General features: G+C 44.6%; 3 protein-coding genes across 18 annotated transcripts in view; 1 reads left to right on the top strand and 2 right to left on the bottom strand.

Annotated features, from left to right (window-relative positions):
- Cnot1 (CCR4-NOT transcription complex subunit 1) overlaps window positions 1–11,611 on the top strand; it is an 81,691-nt gene extending 70,080 nt beyond the window's left edge. For all 7 annotated transcript variants that reach the window (XM_036188767.1, XM_036188764.1, XM_036188766.1 and 4 more), the window contains exons 42-49: window positions 39–156; window positions 1,306–1,407; window positions 2,615–2,788; window positions 5,049–5,198; window positions 6,326–6,506; window positions 9,948–10,080; window positions 10,967–11,101; window positions 11,253–11,611. In XM_036188767.1, coding sequence (XP_036044660.1) covers window positions 39–156; window positions 1,306–1,407; window positions 2,615–2,788; window positions 5,049–5,198; window positions 6,326–6,506; window positions 9,948–10,080; window positions 10,967–11,101; window positions 11,253–11,331 — 1,072 coding nt within the window. In that variant the 3' untranslated portion in view covers window positions 11,332–11,611. The remainder of the gene's footprint in view (window positions 1–38; window positions 157–1,305; window positions 1,408–2,614; window positions 2,789–5,048; window positions 5,199–6,325; window positions 6,507–9,947; window positions 10,081–10,966; window positions 11,102–11,252) is intronic.
- A 1,008-nt stretch (window positions 11,612–12,619) lies between these two features.
- Window positions 12,620–15,739, bottom strand: Setd6 (SET domain containing 6, protein lysine methyltransferase). Of its 4 annotated transcripts, none has more exons than XM_036188771.1 (7): window positions 15,304–15,739; window positions 15,084–15,225; window positions 14,771–14,965; window positions 14,436–14,640; window positions 13,553–13,733; window positions 13,331–13,473; window positions 12,620–13,183 (listed from the first exon to the last, which is right to left on the bottom strand). In XM_036188771.1, the coding sequence occupies exons 1-7, from the start codon at window positions 15,677–15,679 to the stop codon at window positions 12,881–12,883; spliced, it is 1,545 nt and encodes a 514-aa protein (XP_036044664.1). In that variant the 5' UTR covers window positions 15,680–15,739; the 3' UTR covers window positions 12,620–12,880. The 4 variants fall into 4 exon arrangements, with proteins under 4 accessions (XP_036044664.1, XP_036044666.1, XP_036044665.1 ...); XM_036188773.1 differs by having other exon boundaries at window positions 14,517–14,640; window positions 15,304–15,738; XM_036188772.1 differs by having other exon boundaries at window positions 14,436–14,637; window positions 15,304–15,738.
- A 1,308-nt stretch (window positions 15,740–17,047) lies between these two features.
- The window catches only part of Ndrg4 (NDRG family member 4), a 35,972-nt gene continuing 34,112 nt past the window's right edge, over window positions 17,048–18,907 (bottom strand). For all 7 annotated transcript variants that reach the window (XM_036186772.1, XM_036186768.1, XM_036186767.1 and 4 more), the window contains one exon: window positions 17,048–18,881. In XM_036186772.1, the coding sequence (XP_036042665.1) occupies window positions 18,727–18,881 (155 nt within the window). In that variant the 3' untranslated portion in view covers window positions 17,048–18,726. The remainder of the gene's footprint in view (window positions 18,882–18,907) is intronic.

Raw genomic sequence — 18,907 nt, 5'->3', positions numbered from 1 at the left:
CTATTTTTAAGTTTGAGCTTCTGAAATTTTTCTTTCAGCAATACATTCCACATCTTAAGGCCTACCAAAGCTCCTGGCTTTGTATATGCTTGGCTTGAATTGATCTCCCATCGGATCTTTATTGCAAGAATGTTGGCACATACTCCACAGCAGAAGGTGTGGCTGCAGTTTATCTCCTACAGATGAAGCCTGTAACTACCTGGGGCATACTAGCACTGTTGATGTCGATTTCTATTAGTTACTTAATAGTAGTTTGATATTTTTCCAAGTGTGTTACTTGGCAATTATTAAATGTCCAGTCACAGCACATAAAGAGGCATATCAAGTACTTGACTACGTCTAAAGGCTTTCTTGGGTGACCAGATATCGCTTCTCTAGCTTTGTTACGGACCGTCTCTTTCGGTCTCTTACTGCTTTGCTTTGTTAACAATACTTAATATGAGAAGTTTCTCATTTTGCAATTAAATGGCAAAAGAGTACTACGTATAGTACCTTCATTTGGCCCTATATATATTCTGGCCCTGAGACCAGAAGGAAATGTAACTGCTGTGTGTTTTAGTAAACTGGGCAAAAAAGTGAAATAATCACTTAATGAACTTAGTTTTGTCCTGTGATTTCTATATGCAAACCATGGCACACAGATACATGCACGGTGTGCACATAAGAAGATGAAATATAATTGGTATGGTTGGGACATATATAGTAAGCAGGCCACTTTTGGCTGAAAGTATAGAATTTATGCAAGTTATTTACTAGGAGTTGGGAATAAGAAAAGAAATAGTTGAGATCCAGAACTTGAAAGAAGGAATTATGGAAACCAGCCTGCAGTTGATTTTGTTTTTGTTTTGTTTTGTTTTGTTTTGTTTCTTGAGACAGGGTTTCTCTGTGTAGTTTTGGTGCCTGTCCTGGGTCTCGCTCTATAGACCAGGCTGACATTGAACTCATAGAGATCCGCCTGGCTCTGCCTCCCCCAGTGCTGGGATTAAAGGCGTGCGCCACCACTGCCCGACACTCTTTAGTTTTCTTACAGACACAAAATAAATATGTCCCACAATCTCTGGGATTCTCTTATTCCAGAAAACATCATCCACTACCTTAATACTTAGTCTTTTTATTTTGTTGAATGTTTGTGTTCCTGTGTACTAGAGTTACAGACATGCGTAACTCACCACACTGAGCTAAACTACAAGAGGTCCTGACATGTCAGTATTCTCCAGTTAACACAGTGTAGTGACTTGGGCAACTTTTTGGTAGCTGAACAACTTCTACATGTCACTACAACTCATATACATTTCTTTCTTTTAGGGGTGGCCTATGTATGCACAGCTGTTGATTGATTTATTCAAGTATTTAGCGCCTTTCCTTAGAAACGTGGAACTCACTAAACCTATGCAAATCCTCTACAAGGTAATTTTTATTCACAAATAACTGAATTTCTTTTTATGTATGGTTGTTATTAAGCTTTTACAGTAACACAGGATGCTCAGAGGCCCTATGTAAAGATACTCCAGTGTTAGAAGTGCCTCTCCCATTTTAGGGTTTTGGTGGAAAGTTGGTTTTCCCCCCCATCCTTTATATAAATCTTCTCTGTTGTTGCCACCCCCCCCCCCCGCCCCCCCCCCCATTTTAGCAATTGATAACAATCTCACTGGGAATTTAACTTTTATTTCCTTAATGTTTTTTTTTTTAACATTTTGTGTATGACTTTTGCATACATGCATGTATATGCAGCATGTGTGTTCCTGGGGGTCAAGGAATGCAGAAGAGGATGTTGGAGCCCCTGGACTGGTACACCAGATGGTTGTGAGCCACCATGTGGTTGCTGGGAATCAAACCCTGGTTCTCTGCAAGAGCAGCAGATGTTCTTAACTGCTGAGCCATCTCTCTAGAGATGCTTATTTCTTGAGGCAGAGCCTCACTATTTAGACCTAGTTTGCCTAAAACTCAGAGATCCTCCTGACTGTCTCTCTTGCTGGAATTAAAGGCATGTACCACCTGATGACTTTAATGATTTCTTAATGAGATTTTCGTGTATAAATGTACCCTTTCTGTGATGTTCCTTCCAGTAGTTTACCTGTGTTCCCCTGGGATTGTTTGCATTTTGGAGTTTTAATTGTTTTTCTATGGCACTGGGGGATCAGACCTAGGGCCTTCTTACACATAGTAGGCTGTCTCAGGTTGCTAAGGGGTTCTTGCCACCTATGTATCAGAATTGTTGAATTTCCTAAACTTCTCAAGAACTAGCAACAGCTAGCTTGAATCTCACCCCTATTTTCAGTTGATGTATGTCCCGTCTCCCTTTAAACTTTGCTAGATTTTGTTATCTTTCTTGCTTCTGATGATAGATGCTGCATCATTGTATTGTTTTTGTTCAGAATATATTGTTGCACTTTATTTAAGGCTCCACCTCCCAAAGCTAATTTTTCATAGTTTCAGTTTGTACTTGTAATTATTTTTATAATCTTAACTGTATTTGTTAATGAAAGCCTATAGATTTTTTTGTTTGTTTTTGTTACTAACATATACTTTTGGCATTTTTGACCTGAGTTAAAATTCATGACAGAGGAAAAAAATACTACTTTCTTAGTGTGGAACATTTTTCCTTTTTATGTAGGGTACTCTAAGAGTGCTGCTAGTTCTTTTGCATGATTTCCCAGAGTTCCTTTGTGATTACCATTATGGGTTCTGTGATGTGATCCCTCCTAATTGTATCCAGTTAAGAAATTTGATCCTGAGTGCCTTCCCAAGAAATATGAGGCTCCCAGACCCATTCACTCCTAATCTGAAGGTAAAGTTTTAACATGTTTTGCTTTTTTTTCTTCTCAATGTAGTTCTAATCTATGTATGCGTGTATATGAGTTTATGTGTACCGTGTGCATGTGGAGTCTTTAGAGGCCAGAATAAGGTAGTAGTGGACCCCTTGAATTAGAATCAAAGATTATGAGCTGCCATGTAGGTGATGGGAACTGAAATTAGGTCCTCTGCAAGCAAAGCAGTGCTCTTAACCACTGGGCTATCTTTGTAGCTCCTAAAGGAAGGTTTTCTTTATTTTAATATTGGAGCCCTTTCTCTGATAAGCAGCCTATTTAAAATCACTGTATTTAATGCCTCCCTCTCTAACACATGTGTGCTTTAGGTAATGGTTCTGTTAGGGTAGCTAATTCTGTTATTAGTGTTGATAGGTATGATATTATGCCTGAATATTGGTTCATACTATTTTTCTGCTTTTACTGTCTCTCATAATTTTGACATTAAATTATTGGACCCCGGACTAAATGTTGGGCAATTGCTGCTGGTCCCTTGCTGCATAATTGAAGAACAAACTAGTCTTTGCAGTGTCTATAGTTTACAAGTTTCAATGTGCATGTGTTTAAGTTGTTTTAAAGAAAGAGACCACTTAAAAATCATACCAGCTGGGTGGTGGTGGTGGTGGCGGCGCAAGCCTGTAATCCCAGCACTCGGGAGGCAGAGGCAGGTGGATCTCTGTGATTTCGAGGCCAGCCTGGTCTACAGAGATAGTTCCAGGAAAGGCACAAAGCTACACAGAGAAACCCTGTGTGTGTGTGTGGGGGGTGGGGGGGGATGATAAATCATACCACCATTAACATAAATACTAGCTTTTCTTTTCTTCTTCCTTTTTTTTCCCAATTGTAACTGTTTTTAAGTTCATAATTCAGTGGCATGAATTATTCAAGATTTTAATTACACTCATGATATTCACTAATTACATTTGTGGTATTCAGTGATTACATCTGCAGTATTCATGCAATAACTATATTTCTGATATTAATTACATTAATTGTATTGACTTATTACATTCATGATATTATATCCTGATACTACTGTCTGTTTGTGGGGCTTTTCCATCACATAAAACAGAAATTCTGTACTTAAGAAATCATTGCTTTTTATATTCCTTTCTTTCCCATCTTGAGATAACATCTAATCTTTCTGTCTCTATGAATTTGTATATTCTGTATATTTCATGTAATACAGTTCTATGGTATTTGTCCTTTTTTAACATGTAAAAACATTTTATGTATAACTGAAGGAGAAATAATACACAGATGGCTTGAACATAAAAACAGGTTATAATTCGGGTTGGAGATTTAGCTCAGTGGTAGAGCACTTGACTAGCAAGCATAAGGCCCTGGGTTCGGTCCTCAGCTCTGGGGGGGAAAACAGGTTATAATTCGAGAGTCCAGGGTTATTTGCAACTGGAAAATATTTTCTCTGTAGAGAATAGTAAAAATGATAACATTTCCCAGTAAGCCTTTTTAAGTCAAATAATAACTGAATTATACATATAAATATTGATTAGATTCTAGAATACAGAAGAAACCTATCTTCATCTGCTCAGAGAGCTGTGTTTTACTTAAGTTGTGTGAGATTCCTATTCATCTTTTCACTGTTTGATTTATGGGCAGACATTTTTCTATAGACTAATTCACAATCTAAAAAGATTTGAGCCTCCCCTCCTGAAAGTACAGCCAGCATATTCTTTCATCAGCTTGATACAGTACAAATTCTTATCCTAATAGTGAAATGTTTCACTAAAGCTTGCTCAGTGATTGGGCAAAACCAAAACTTATTGTAAGCCACAGTCATCTAGGTTCCCCCCTGCTAGGTAGCCTCCCTGGATCTGTGGGTTACAATTTGATTGTCCTTTGCTTTATATCTAGAAATATTAGCCTTTTGAATTTGCTCTCTGCTCTTTTTTAAGCCTCTTTCAAGTGCATCTTAAAAAGCATAAAACAATTCTCTTATTTGGCTGGTGCTTCTTTTGGTGGCTAGAATTCTTAGTGGTGACTTGTGGAGTCTCCGTCTGTACTGATTTGAAATCTTAGTTTGGAAGAAATTGATTAATAGTGCAAATTAGACCTTCACAGAAATACTCTTTAATTTCTTTCCTAATAATGAGAAATGTCTAACACAGAATTGTCACAGTCTACATGTGTGTGTGTATGGTTTTAGAAAACTGTCCTAACACTGTCTTCAGTATGTTTTTTTAACTTCTGTGCTTGATTCTGCTTCTTGATATTTAACAGGTGGACATGTTGAGTGAAATTAACATTGCACCTCGGATCCTCACCAATTTCACTGGAGTGATGCCACCTCAGTTCAAAAAAGATTTGGATTCTTACCTTAAAACTCGATCTCCTGTCACTTTCCTGTCGGATCTCCGCAGTAACCTACAGGTTAACTGGTTTGACTTAAGTTCTTCTCTGCTGAGTCTTCTGTACAGGGGGGCACTTTGTGTGTGCTGTCTGTTGTATGTCTCATTTTCAGAGTTAGTATTTCCAGCCTGAATGATAATTTAGAAACATGGTTGAATTTGGATGTGGAATACACACCTGTTTCTTTGGTACTGAGGTAACTGAGGCAGATCACAAGTTAGTGGCCAGCCTGAACTACAACGGCAAGACTTCATCCCCAAAAATACACCCACCCCCCATATACACACCAAAACATTGTCATACCTCTTTGTTGGGTGAGCTTAACTGGGTCATATACTTTGCTAATTTTTTATCATTGACCCAGTTATAGATGAGACTACTAGGGAAAAGACTTACTAAATAAAGGGATTGCAGTTAAATTTGCTTTTATAGAGTGACTTGAAGTGGAATTGGCTTTCCAGTGTTAGCACACTATGCAACAATTTCTTTTTCCAAATTTATATAATTGAGGTTATTCTTGTTTTGAATGGATAAACCTTGCTTTAGGGCGGTGGTGGTGCACACCTTTAATCCCAGCACTCCAGAGGCAGAGCCAGGTGGGTCTCTGTGAGTTCGAGGCCAGCCTGGGCTACAGAGTGAGTTCCAGGAAAAAGGCGCAAAGCTACACAGAGAAACCCTGTCTTGGGGGGAAAAAAACAACAAACCTTATTTTATAGCTATATCATGTGAAAAGTGATAGTATTTGGTTTCCCAAAGGAACTCACATTTGTTGGTTGAATCACTCTTAGGGCAGCTGTACATTTGTATAGCTCACAATGCTGAGCAGATTTCTTTTATTTAAATCATAAAAATATCAAGAATGTATCCCTTCTAGAGAGCCTTAAGAAGGATTAAGAAATAATATTGCGGGTTGGGGATTTAGCTCAGTGGTAGAGCGCTTGCCTAGCAAGCACCAAGGCCCTGGGTTTGATCCTCAGCTCACATACCAAAAAAAAAAGTAATATTGCATGCCTTTAATCTCAGCACTGGGAGGCAGAAACCGGTGGATTTTAGTTCAAACCCAGCTAGAGCTACATTATGAGATCCTGTCTCTGGAAAAAAGAAAAATAGTCAGTTCTCTGGTAAAGTTTCCTCTTTTGTCCATTTAGGTATCTAACGAGCCTGGCAATCGTTACAACCTCCAACTTATCAATGCACTGGTGCTCTATGTAGGGACTCAGGCCATCGCACACATCCACAACAAGGGCAGCACGCCATCAATGAGCACCATCACCCACTCAGCACACATGGACATCTTCCAGAATCTGGCTGTGGACTTAGACACTGAGGGTGAGTGAAGTTGGCCAATCTACATTGTCAGGTTCTCTGTACTTTGCCACAGATAAAAATCACAAGAATCCAGAACATTTCTTTAAGCCACACTAAAGAATGCTCTTTTTAGGCCAGGCAGTGGTGGTGCACGCCTTTAATCCCAGCACTTCGGGAGGCAGAGCCAGGCGGATCTCTGAGAGTTCAAGGCTAGCTTGGACTACAGAGTGAGTTCCAGGAAAGGCACAAAGCTATACAGAGAAACCCTGTCTCGAAAATTTAAAAAAAAAAAAAAAAAAAATGCTCTTTTCATAGAATGTGAAGGAAATTGCCCCAAATCTCCTATGTCAGTAATTATGTTGGTATGTCTGATTGCAGTAAAATGTGTAAAAATAAGTGTGTTTTTAGTAGCCTACGGCAGAGGCTCATACTACATTGTTTATTTATTAGCCTGTCTTTTCTGTCTTTTATTATGTCTACTTGCCAGGGAGCAGAACGTGTATTAAATGTATGAGAAAGTTAAGAACTAGAACTTCCTGTTACTGTAGGAGTGTACGATATAAATCACAGTGGTCTGTCTCTTGGTTGAGCTTGGTTTCTTTTGGTGGTCAGTGTTCAGTATCCCCAGCTTAGGTGCTTACTAAGGTCTGCTCATTTTGTTTTCTTTCACATTCATGACCTCTTTGTTATTGTTAGTGCATTCATGTATGTATATATGTATATATATTCCCCCACCCCTTTTTTTGGAGAGTGAACCATGTCAATTTATTGGCAAAGTCAGTTTATCAACAAGATAGGTAGTTTTGTCCCCAGGAGGTGAGTTTGATAGTTTGCTATCAGTCTGCTATAACATGTCTTCGTCTTGAGGACTTAGCAGTTCATGCTTCAGTCAGGGTTGACTAGTACTCCTTCACTTTCACGGTTTTATGCTGCTGCTTTTGTACAGGTTTTTTATGCTCACTGCTTTTGCACAGACCCAGGAGAACTGGATGTAGCGGAGTCCAGCCTTTGCCAGTGTGGTGTCATGAATGGAGTGGTTCAGGCAGAGCAGCACTGGGCACTTCAGACTACATAGATATTCTTAAATATTTGTCACCTGCCAAGACTGTATCATGTTACCTTGTGTGTGTTTTCAGGGCTGACCATTTGGTTTTGGAGAAACGGCTCTTCCCTGGGGAAGACATTTCTCCCACTCTCAGCCTTCCTTAGTTGGCTCTCACAGTCTGTCGTCCTTGTTCAGTGCCTCCCAAGCCCTAGGTGTGGGGGTACTCGGTAGATGCAGCCATTGCATCTGAGCTTCACCACTCGGCATTTTGACTGGTTGTGGTTGCCTCTGTTGCAGTTTCCTTGATGAAGGGTTAGAATTAGACTCACTGTGGGTATGTGGACAACTATTTCAAATACTTAGAGTGTGATTAGGGATGGTGCTGGTTTAGTGCAGTAGGGCTGTAACTTCTCCAATTCCATGACTTTACTAGCCCCGGGTACTTGGCTAGGTTTCCAGTACCGGGCATGATTGTCCTAAGTCCAACTACTGTACCTTTAGGGATACCGTGTCATTCTGGTCACTGCTGTGGTTCATAGGCATCCTAGCTGGGTAGGACTGCTGGTTTCCTCCCTCTGAAAGTTTGCATGATGCCTCCTGGTACCTTGAAAGCTAGTCCTCAGGGAAGAGGCATTCAGGTCAGTTCCAGGCTCAGAGACCTCAGGGCCCTGTGTCTGAAGTGCATGCATGGTATGTATCTTCAGTAGAAGGGGAAGAACTTACCTTTGATCTCTGGGGGCCAACCAACCAAAGGCAATATAGCAACAGCCTATGTTTTGGAAGTCTCTTGGATAACACTGACCATCAACTCAAGGGCGTTTCATGCCTGGTGTTGAGGTTTTGTTTTGTTTTGAAAGATTATTTATTATGTATACAGTGTTCTGACTGTAGACCAGAAGAGGGCACCAGATCTCATTACAGTGGTTGTGAGCCACCATGTGGGTGCTGGGAATTGAACTCAGGGCCTTTGGAAGAGCGGTGAGTGCTCTTAATCCCTGAGCCATCTCTCCAGCCCCTAGGTTTTTTTGATTAGGTGGTTTTTGTGTTAGAAGCATTGTCAACCCAGATGAGAAAATTTCATTAAACTATATTAAACATAGATTTATATGTATTATAGTTTTGTTTTTAAGAAATAGTTAATAGTATGATTCCTTATGACTTTCTCAGGCATCCTTTACTTGCACTCTTTCCCCAATTCTCCAGGATGTGTACTCACATCTGAAGATTTGGAGCCAAGAGCCTGCAGCGAGAGAAAGAGAACACGAGATATTTGTCATTGCTCAGTTCAGATCATTTCTGCTCGATCAGTTCACCTGCAGAGATCACGGTTCTTTCTTTGGCTCTGGGGAGCATTGTCAGCCTGAATAAGCAGTCGATAGTGTAACTGTTTCCAGTTCTAAGTTGTTAGGAATAGAGCGGCAGTGAGCACGGCTGAGCAAGTGCTGTGGGATAGGATGGTGTGTGTTTTGGGCATATTGCCAAGGAGTGGTAGAGTTGGGCCACATGATCGATTTATTTTTAGTTTTTTGAGAATTCTCTGCACTTACCACTCGATACTCATTTTTACAGTGTACTTTAGGACTGTTACTTTTAACTTTGCTACATATCCTGAAAGGATAACAATATTTGATATATAGATTGGTATTGTACTTACCTATTTTCAGAAGATATTTGAGCATAAAAGCAAAGTTTAACAATTGAATTTTGTTACATCTTTTAGTGTTTAAGGGTCCTTGTGATAGCTGTACAAACAAGATAATCAAATCCGGATAAGAGATCTATTACCATCTGTATGTACATGATGGAAGATCCTGGATTTGATACTCCCTTCCCCCATTATTCTACCAATATACCATTGCTTTTCAAAGTATAAGGATCTTTAGGGGCAAGACTCTGAAGATAAAGGTGGGTTTTTTTAAATGATTTATTTGCTTGCGTTTATGTTTGCCTACACGTGTATCTGAAGTATTGGATCCCCTGGAATTACAGACAGTTGTGAGCTGCAGTTTGGGTGCTGGGAATTGAACCCAGGTCCTCTGGGAGGGCAGCCATCTCTCTGGCCCCTTAAGATTTTCAGTAAAATATTTTTATTAACATGTAGGTCAAACACAATCTTTTTTTTAAAAAAAACCAAATATATAAGAATTTTGCTAATTTATAACATGGGAAGTATTTCAAATAAAACCTATAGAAGCAAAAAAAACAGTGGGATCCAGAAAAATACTAGTAAATCACAAAATTAGAATAACCTTCACAGATTTTCATGTCATCCTTGCACAAGGGCCATTGCTAATTCTCTTTCTGTGCTGTTAAAAGTGAGCTCCCTTATGTATCAGCCCCCCTCAGAAACAAGCATTTGTCTCCCATATTGGCTTTCAGAGTGCACCCTAAATCTATCTAGTTTCTCTAATTTGTAGGCCGGTATCTCTTCTTAAATGCAATTGCAAACCAGCTGCGGTACCCAAACAGCCACACTCACTACTTCAGCTGCACCATGCTGTACCTTTTTGCTGAGGCAAACACCGAGGCAATCCAGGAACAGATCACAAGGTGAGAGAGAGATTTATTGTCAAGATGCCTTAAAAGGGCCCTTCTCCCCTGTACTCGGAATGGAGTTCTGTGCATTCCCAGGTGGGCTATCTGCTACTGACCATGTCTGTGGAGTTACAGAACAAGTTGATATTGACAGTAGTTTGTTTTGCAATGCTGGGGAATAGTTTACAGTAAGAGCAACATACTCGTTTCTTGGTGGTGGCAGTGGCAACAGCATTTGTATCCAGAATCTTGAATAACAGACTTCCTTTGTGTGTACCCTGTTTTCTGTTGTTTAAATATGTATAGGATTGGAAATTGGTACATAGTACTTCACTAAGTACACATACCTTAAAGACTTTAATTTACACCAGGTGTGGTGGCGCACGCCTTTAATCCCAGCACTGAGGAGGCAGAGGCAGGTGGATTGCTGAGTTCAAGGACAGCCTGGTCTACAGAGTGAGTTCCAGGACAGCCAGGGCTACACAGAGAAACCCTCTTGGGAGGGGAGAGAAAAAAAAAAAAAAAACAACAACTATTAATTTACCTATTCACCTAACTAAATACTAGTGCTCATGGTTCTCATAAACATCTGAACTGTGTTTACTGCATGCTTGGATGACAATGTACCATTTTGCTTGCAATTATTTCTAAATCTGCAGCAAAGGCTTCATTCCTAAATCTTTGCCCCCAGGAAACAAAGTGAGAACAAAGCATTGCAACTAGCAGGTCACAGTAGATGAGTGTTTAAGCCAGCGCTTGCAGCCACATAGGAAGTATTCCACCCGTTTACATATGCTGTAGTATTGTTAAAAATTCCAAGTGGATTAATAAAGAGGCAGTGGAGGTATAGTTGTGAATTTTGTTAATCTCTGTGTATTAACTAACCCTTCTCCCTTTTTAGGGTTCTCTTGGAACGGTTGATTGTAAATAGGCCGCATCCTTGGGGTCTTCTTATCACCTTCATTGAGCTGATCAAAAATCCAGCATTTAAGTTCTGGAACCATGAGTTTGTACACTGTGCCCCAGAGATTGAAAAGTGAGTTGAAAAGGATTTAAGTACCTAGTGGGTGACAGAAAAGAACGCTTCTAATTTGGGTCTGTGAGTTAAAGGGCAGTTACAGCTGATGGACATTAAGTATCTTAGGCCTACATTGTGAAGTAAATTTGTCCTTGTCTTTGCTTTCCAGGTTGTTCCAATCTGTTGCACAGTGCTGCATGGGACAGAAGCAGGCTCAGCAAGTAATGGAAGGGACTGGTGCCAGTTAGATGAACTGTATAGCCCTTACCGGAAGCATCAGCCTTGGTCCCACTGAACCAAGTTGATAAACTGAAGAGTCCTTTCAGCTCCTCCTGACTTTCCCAGCCCTTTGGTTCTTGGGTGTCTGCCCCATCAATTGCTGGGGTTGGCCTCCTGTCTATATGGGCAAGTTCCAAAGTTTAAATGCATTTTTTTTTTTTGACTCTTGGCCAAAATTTAGAAGATGCTGTGAATATCATTTTGAACTTGTGTAAATATATGAAAGAGAAAACTTTTTGTCTGAACTTGTTGGGTTTGTGCGGAGTGTGTCTAAGGAAAATACATAAACTAGTACCTTGCAGTAGAGGCTGTGATGGCATGCTCTTGTCTCGAGCATAACTTATGTCCTCTTGACATTTGTGGCATTCCACAAATTCATGCAACAGTTTAAAAGTTACTAAAAATGTAAGCATGCTAGACTCTAATAGCCTGAGAACACAGGAAGGTCCACAGTTGAGATCCATGAGGTTTGCTTGCCTTTTCTTCCCCCAAAGCTGGCTGCAAGGGAAAACTGAACCTGCTTCTTGGTCCTGAGGGATTACATTCCCTGAAAAGGAAACCATTTCTGGCCAGGGGTGCCCATCACCATGCTTAGGCTGTAGCCTCAGTAAATATAACAAGAGTCCAAAGGACCAATACAGTTGTAAGGATCTTAAATGTTCCAAGAGCAGCCAGGTCCATGTTACATTTTGTAGCCTTTGTAGTTCCTGGGCCCTAACTCTGCTTTCTTGTGTGTGAAGACAGTGAACATTAAAGTCATAACATGCATAGGAGTCTACTGTGCCTTTCTCAGGAGCAGTAACAGTGCTGGTGAGGAAGGAAAGTGGATAGCCTCCTGGGAAACAATCCCTTCTTACTGAATGACTGAGTTTTCCCAAACTATGTAGACCAAATTATCCATCTCTGGCCTCTGCTTCCTGGAAGCTGGGATTACTGGTATACTACAACCATGCTAAGCAAGGATATTTCTGCTTCAACAGGAGGAAACTGTTTAGAGCAAGAAAATTTCTGTGGTTAAACTAAATTCAAAAAATTCTTTAGGTGTTTTTGTTTTTGGTATGAATAGGTAGTATTTGAAACAATTCCACATTTTAATTGACCTTGCCAAATGAAGCTGGGATGCTCTTCGTGTCCTTGAAAGGTGACCTGAGAACCAACTTTAGACTACTGATGAGATGCAAAGAGCAGCAGCAGAGCTGCCCATTAGGCTAAGTTCTCTACAGGAAATAGACTTCACAAAGGTTGGACTTCTCAAAGTCTAGCTCGGTCCACATTTATTAAATTCTACTAAAAATCTGAAGACATTAATAAAAATAGAATGTTCTTAATAGTTGGCAGATTCCCAACTGCTAATCTCAATCTTAAAATGTCAACAACTCTTGCCTTAGATTAAACCCTTGCTTGCCTTGGACTACTTTTCTTTTGATACTGCCTAATAGCAAAAGTCCCAAATTTCCCTCCTTTTCAAGCAAAACATGAGCTTAAAAGATTCTCACTGCTGGTCATTCAGGGCACCTGCTAACTTGTGAGTTCCAACAGCCGATGTAAGATCATCTTCTGGCCATAGCGGACTTGTAAGGCTTGCTGTTCCCGCCAGCTGAGCTTGTCATAGACTTCCTTATTACTAAGTAAATCTTGCTCAGTTTGTAAGTCCGTGGCATAGGTCTCTAGGGTCAACAGAACACTGTCTCGAAGAAGGTGTCTCCATGATACTTGGAGCTTGGGGATATTTGTGATTGTCAGACTGTCCTCTTCCCTTTCTTCTCCCTGTCCAGCCTGGTTTTTATATTCTCTGAATTCCTCAGCAGGCATGCACAGTACCTAGAAGGAACATGGGGTCCTTTAGTTAGGATGTACCACTGTCCGTGAGCTTCATGACAGATTACCATTGTAGGAAAATTGAGTCCCCTTGTCTTTAGTTTGGGTTTATTCCAAATACCAGCATCCAATACCCTGTCAGCCCTGTACCTTAAGTGTGGTGGCTAGCTCCTCTTCAGTCAACACCTCTTCACGACCAATCACAAAGGCTCCTTCTTCCCCTACCATCTCCAGTTTGCACAGGAAATCCCAGCGTTCACACAAGAGCAGCCTTTCAGCTTCATCTTTTGTTCCTGTAAGGTAATGGATGAAAGTGAGTGGACATAACTCCACAAGCAAAAGTATTGTGGAACCTGGGCTGGGCAGACGCACCCTGGAGTGCAGCATCTCGGAGAGTCACCATCTGAATATCGGCTGTATCATCTGTGTTGTCAGGATAGGGCTCAGCAAAACCATACATATGAATCAGCTGCCAATTAGCCATGTGCCCATAGGTGTTGAAAATCTCATGACCTTTAGGAATGGGCTGAATAGCTACCATCCGGAGATAATCCTGGGATAAAAGGGAAAAGCTGGGACCACACCTTACACCCTACCAGCCTATGATTATTTCCCTCTTAGAAGAGCTATTTGACCCTGGGCTGAGACCATGTACCACTCTCTACTGTTAAACCCCGTATTATAGAAGGGGCTGAAATCAACTTTACAGGTCAGTGCATCAGGTGCATCTATGCATAGTTATCTGTGCTTAAGTCACTACCTTTTAAAAAAAAGTTAAGGTCAGGCCTGGTGATGCACACCCAGTGCTCACGAGGTCCAGGATAGCCAGGGCTACATAGTTTTTAAAAAAAAAAAAAAAAAAAAAAAAGGAATAAGTGAGTCACATCTAGGGACAAAGTCTTAATGTATAAACTAAAACTGGCTGGAAGTTAGTGTGCCTAGAACCTTCAATCCTGCCTCAGCCTCATCAGATTACAGGTGTAAACCACCAGGCCCAGATCATTTGCTAATTTTTGATTATATGCACTTGTGTCTTCTCAATTTCCCCATAAAGAATCGAGACTAAAGTGGAGTCTTAGTATTTACTCTGGCCCAGGAACACTCCACCAGTACTGAACTATTGCTGTTCCACGATGCTGTCCACGGCCTGAGGTGGCATGGCAGAGCAGGCAGTTTTGTTTTTGGTAGCTTTAAGGTGTGTCCACACCATCTTATTGTAACTTGATACCAAAAGTACACGGGAGAGTAATCTCACCTCATTTTCACGGTAAGTAGGAAAATGGAGCCCAATGATTTGACTCCTAATGCAAATAACTAGGCATGGGGGTTCACTCACTGCGGAGTACTCTAGATTGGCATTGTGATTGGCTGTGTGGTTTAGTATGTCTGCAGCAGGCACCATCAAGGGGGAATTCGGTTCATTTTCATCATCCCCTTCCTCCAGTGGTTCTTGAAAGCTGCTACGGAGAAAACTCAATTAAGGCCCGGTCTTGGGTTGAGGGGCCTACCAGGAGTTCACTGTTCTGCCCCATCCTCCCCTCAATAATGTTCTAAAGATGAGGTCTGCTCCTCCAGGCTGTAATCACTGACCTATAAGCCATTACAATGGCCACGAGCTGGCGATAGAGTTCCAGAGAGCGAACAGTGGGGCTGAAGAGGCCGGAGTGAGCCTCCATGAAGGGCAGGACTATGGAATAGTATTCGCTGCGGATGTTCACCAAATCCTTCTCCACGGCCTCCGGGACACCTGTACCCTTGAGGAGGCGCAGCCGCTCCTCCTCTGGCCTGCAAGGACAACCCACCCAGATCCCTTCACAACCTGCCGCTCTGATGCAGCAGACACCCAGTCCCCTGAGCAAAATGGTTGAAACAGGTTCTCCCCAGCCCTCCCCCTGGCTCTCACCAAAACATGGGATGCTCCAAACACCCCAGCTCTGGCCAAAGCGCGAAGTAGGGGCTCCAGGATGAGGCTGGGGCCTGCAGCTCGTGGAGCAGCGCCAGCAGCAGCGGCACCCACCCCGACAGGCTCTGCAGCGCGCCTCGCTCTAAGGAAGACACGGGTGAAGTCGCCCAGGCGCGACTCGGCAGCCAGCCTCGGAGCCAGCCCTCTGCCCCTTACCCACCTCGCTCCAGCAGGCCGCTGATGGAGCAGGTGTCGGGGGACAGAAGCGCCGAGCGCGGCACTGCGAACAGCAGCTCTCCCGGCTGCACGCTCTCCCGCGCTACCATGCCATAGCCGGCCACCGTGCCCTGCCGGCTCACCGCCACCTTGGGACTTAGCTCCAGCCCCACTCCCGCGCACCAGCGCAGGAAGCCGGCCACCGCGTCGCCGTCGGGCTCGCCACCGCTGGGCCCCGCCGCCTGCGGGGAGAAGCAAGTGGCGTGGCCGCGCCCGGGATCCGGGAGCGTCAAGGGCGCGCGGGCGACTCTCGGGACCCGGCAGGGCGCGGGAAGGGGCGCCCCGTCGCTCGTCCGCGCGCGCTTGGCCGGAGCCGCCATGCCGGGAGGGAGGCGCCGCGTCCGCCCTGCGCTTCCGGCGTCGCAGAACGCGAGCGGACGGGGCGGAGCTCGGGTCCCGCACGCACGCGGCGCCTCCCCCTCCCTCCCCCTCCCTCCCTCTCCCTCCCCTCCCTCCCCTTCCCTCCCCCTCCCTCCCCCCTCCCTCCCCCTCCCTCCCCCTTCCTCCCCCTCCCCTCCCCTCCCCTCCCCCTCCCCCTCCCCCCTCCCCCCTCCCTCCCCCTCCCCCCCTCTCTCCCCCTCCCCTCCTCTCTCCCCCTCCCCCCTCCTTCCCCTCCCTCCCCCTCCCTCCCGCTCCCCCCCCCTCCTTCCCCCTCCCTCTCCCTCCCCCCCTCCCCTCCCCCCTCTCCCCCTCCCTCCCCCTCCCTCCCCCTCCCTCCCCCTCCCTCCCCCTCCCTCCCTCCGCACAGCGGCTCTGGCGTGGCCTCCAGAGGGTTTAGAAACCGCGGGAGCACACTGGCGAGTTCTGTGCGGCCTCCACCCTAGTTCTGGGCGCGTGCCCGAGAGCAGGGTGCAGGAACAAAATCCGGTTTCTTCCTGGGGTCTTAGCTGCTGAGCGGTAGGGACCGACCACTTGTTAGCGACAGGCGTCTCTTTCACTGACTTTGGTTCGATTAGACAGTTTGCACGTGGGTTTGAAGAGGCCTGAAGGTTCTCTACATCTGATAGACACACACACCTATCCTCAGCTGCCAACTTACTCTTGGTTTTCATCTTCTGCATAGATATGATAGCTATTTTAAAGCCTGATGCATTGGAAGGAGTCGGTATCAGGTGAAGGAATGATGGAACAAATGATTGAACGTGGAGAAGTTAGCAGTATAATTCTAGTACTTGGGAGGCTGAGACTGGAGGATTACTGAGAGTTCCTGTCCAGCCTAGGCTAGAGTGAGAACCTGTCTCAAAGCAACAAAACCCAAGCAAAACGTGGTGTGCCCTTGCTTCGAAGAGGTCTGCCTGGCTAAGCGATTTGCTCAGCTATGACGCTGAGAAGTAGCGTCAGGATCGGTAAAAACCATGTCTCAATCAGGGTAATATAGCCTCATGGCAGAACCTTGCCCATCATGTGTGACCACCCTGGTTCAATCCCCATCACTCCTAAAGGAAAAACAAAAAAGCTAGGCCGGGTGGCCTACATAATCCCAACACCCAGGAAGCTGAAGCAGCATTTCTGAGTGTTCAAGACCAACCTGGGCCACAGAATGAGACCCTGCAACCCTCACTTCCCCTCGAATGTATGTAATAGGCACTGAAGGTATAGAGATACACAGAAACAATTACTGTCCTCCACCCAGGCCGCCCAGGACAGCCTGAACAGTCCCCATGTGATAGGAGACACCACACTCACTCTTTAGTCTTTAGTTCTTTATTAGTTTTTCTGCACAGTTAACTTTCCACATCAAGGGTTTTTGTTTTACATTTTGTCTCTTATCGGCCACTGGAATACACAAAATTAGGCTCTTAATTTTGTACAGAGAGGAAAGTAGTGAACTCCACTGAAAGTTCCCCTTGATCAAGAGGAGACAACCACCAATTGGGAAACCACACACAGGAGGACCTGATATACATATATATATATATATAATTATAGGTATTTATAGATATCTTAACACAGCAAAAAGATGTCCAATACTTGAAGTGCTATCTACAGTGAGGGATTAATTCTACCAGCTTTAAACAGTCACATTCAGTGTTCACGGAAGCACGTGAGTGAACAGAACTGTGGACAGAATACACTCCACTGGACTGAGCAGTCTAGAAATGGCTTACAGTTACAGAGGGGGTGGCACAGATACAGGGGTGTAGGTGTCCTCAGGGCAGAACACCCACACCGTAACACCCTCCCCCCCACACACACAGCTCTTCTCTTTGTTTTAGTGCTTTATTCCCCGTTTGGGGGTGACAATGTGTGAAACCAGTGACCAGGCTGAAACAGTAGCTCTGGTTTCTGGGCTGCGAGTCTACCTGGTGAGATGGAGGGCGGGAAGACCCCTTAGCTGTGTGCTCCAGAGGGCTAGGGTGCATCAAGAGCCTTTGGCCACTACACCTTTGTTCACTAAGGACCTGCCCATCTCCCACCCCAGGACCAAGCAAGCTCCAGCCCCTCCAGCAGGCAGAAGTTGTGCATGGTTGTCTGTCTTGGACCAGACCTCTCTAACAAGCTCACTTCTCCAGTGATGTCTGTGTCACACTGGCCCAAGCTGACCAGGGCACTGTCACAAACATGCGTGGTGGAATCGGGGGCAACAGGACTCAAGTACCTTCAAGTGCCAAAGGGATCATGAAGTTCTCAGGGGCTACACACAGCACACAAAGCAATCTTAACCTTTTCCCTCTGCCACCAGGGGCAGGAGACCAAGTGACCTTTGCCTCAGGGTGGGACCTGGGCCTGGGGTGGTGGAGTACGGGGTTCCTGCCCTCAGGGCTCTCCATATGCTGCCTCCGTCGCTCTGCCTGGCTAACCTTTACCTGTCCTGCCCAGAGAGCCCCAGGAAAATGGCTGGCTGTTAGAGCGCCCTCTCGTGGCTTTCATCCTTACGACTGTGGCCTCTACTATCAGAATAGGTGTGCTAGGTGCAAGGGTTCAAAGGAAGGGGACCCTCTGAGGTGCAGGGCTCCCCACTGGTCTGACTCCCTCTCACGTCGGAGCCTAAGCACAGCACCCACCATCTTGAAACCCCACGCCGTCTTCACATCTGCCAGCCCCAGGGGGCGGGCCATATTCTTTCTTCAATCCTGTGTCCTCTATTCTGGCCCCACCCCAGGGCCACGGTGAGCATATGAGAGGGGCCATATCGACTAGTGAACACGTTGAGTGAAATGCGAGTGGATGAGGCGGGCCCCTCACACCATCCAAGACTGTTCTGCTGTACTAAGGTGGACCCCTTCAATCTTTAAAGAAAAGAGAAGTAACCCTGTTGCCTCCACTTCACTCTCAAAAAAATAAACAAAACGGAAGATGAGCCGGTGCGGAGATGGCAGTGGGACCTGGGGGCAGGTAAGCAGGCGTCTTGGGCAGGACGAGGGCTTCAGCAGGATACCTCCATGGTGTGGTTGACCTGGCCCATCCCCTCACTGCTCTCTGAGTGGGTGCAGGGCTGCGGGCGGCTGCCATCCACAGAGCTGGCGCTGGTGAGGGATGCCGTGCGTGAGCGCGCAAGGCGGGTCATGCTGGCTGAGGGCACTGTGGACAAAAACAAAGGGTCCTGA

Source organism: Onychomys torridus, chromosome 5 (assembly GCF_903995425.1).
Source record: "Onychomys torridus chromosome 5, mOncTor1.1, whole genome shotgun sequence".
NCBI classification, from domain to species: Eukaryota; Metazoa; Chordata; class Mammalia; order Rodentia; family Cricetidae; genus Onychomys; species Onychomys torridus.
Note: the sequence above shows the minus strand (reverse complement) of the source record. Positions and strands in the feature narration are given on the sequence as shown.

Coding starts and splice junctions, on each gene's coding strand:
- Setd6 (XM_036188771.1), bottom strand. CDS start 15,679: ATGGCGGCTCCGGCCAAGCGCGCGCGGACGAGCGACGGGGCGCCCCTT. Junction 14,641..14,770: donor GCCATTGTAATGGCTTATAG/GTCAGTGATTAC, acceptor TTTTCTCCGTAG/CAGCTTTCAAGAACCACTGG. Junction 13,734..14,435: donor CTACTTACCGTGAAAATGAG/GTGAGATTACTC, acceptor CTTTTATCCCAG/GATTATCTCCGGATGGTAGC.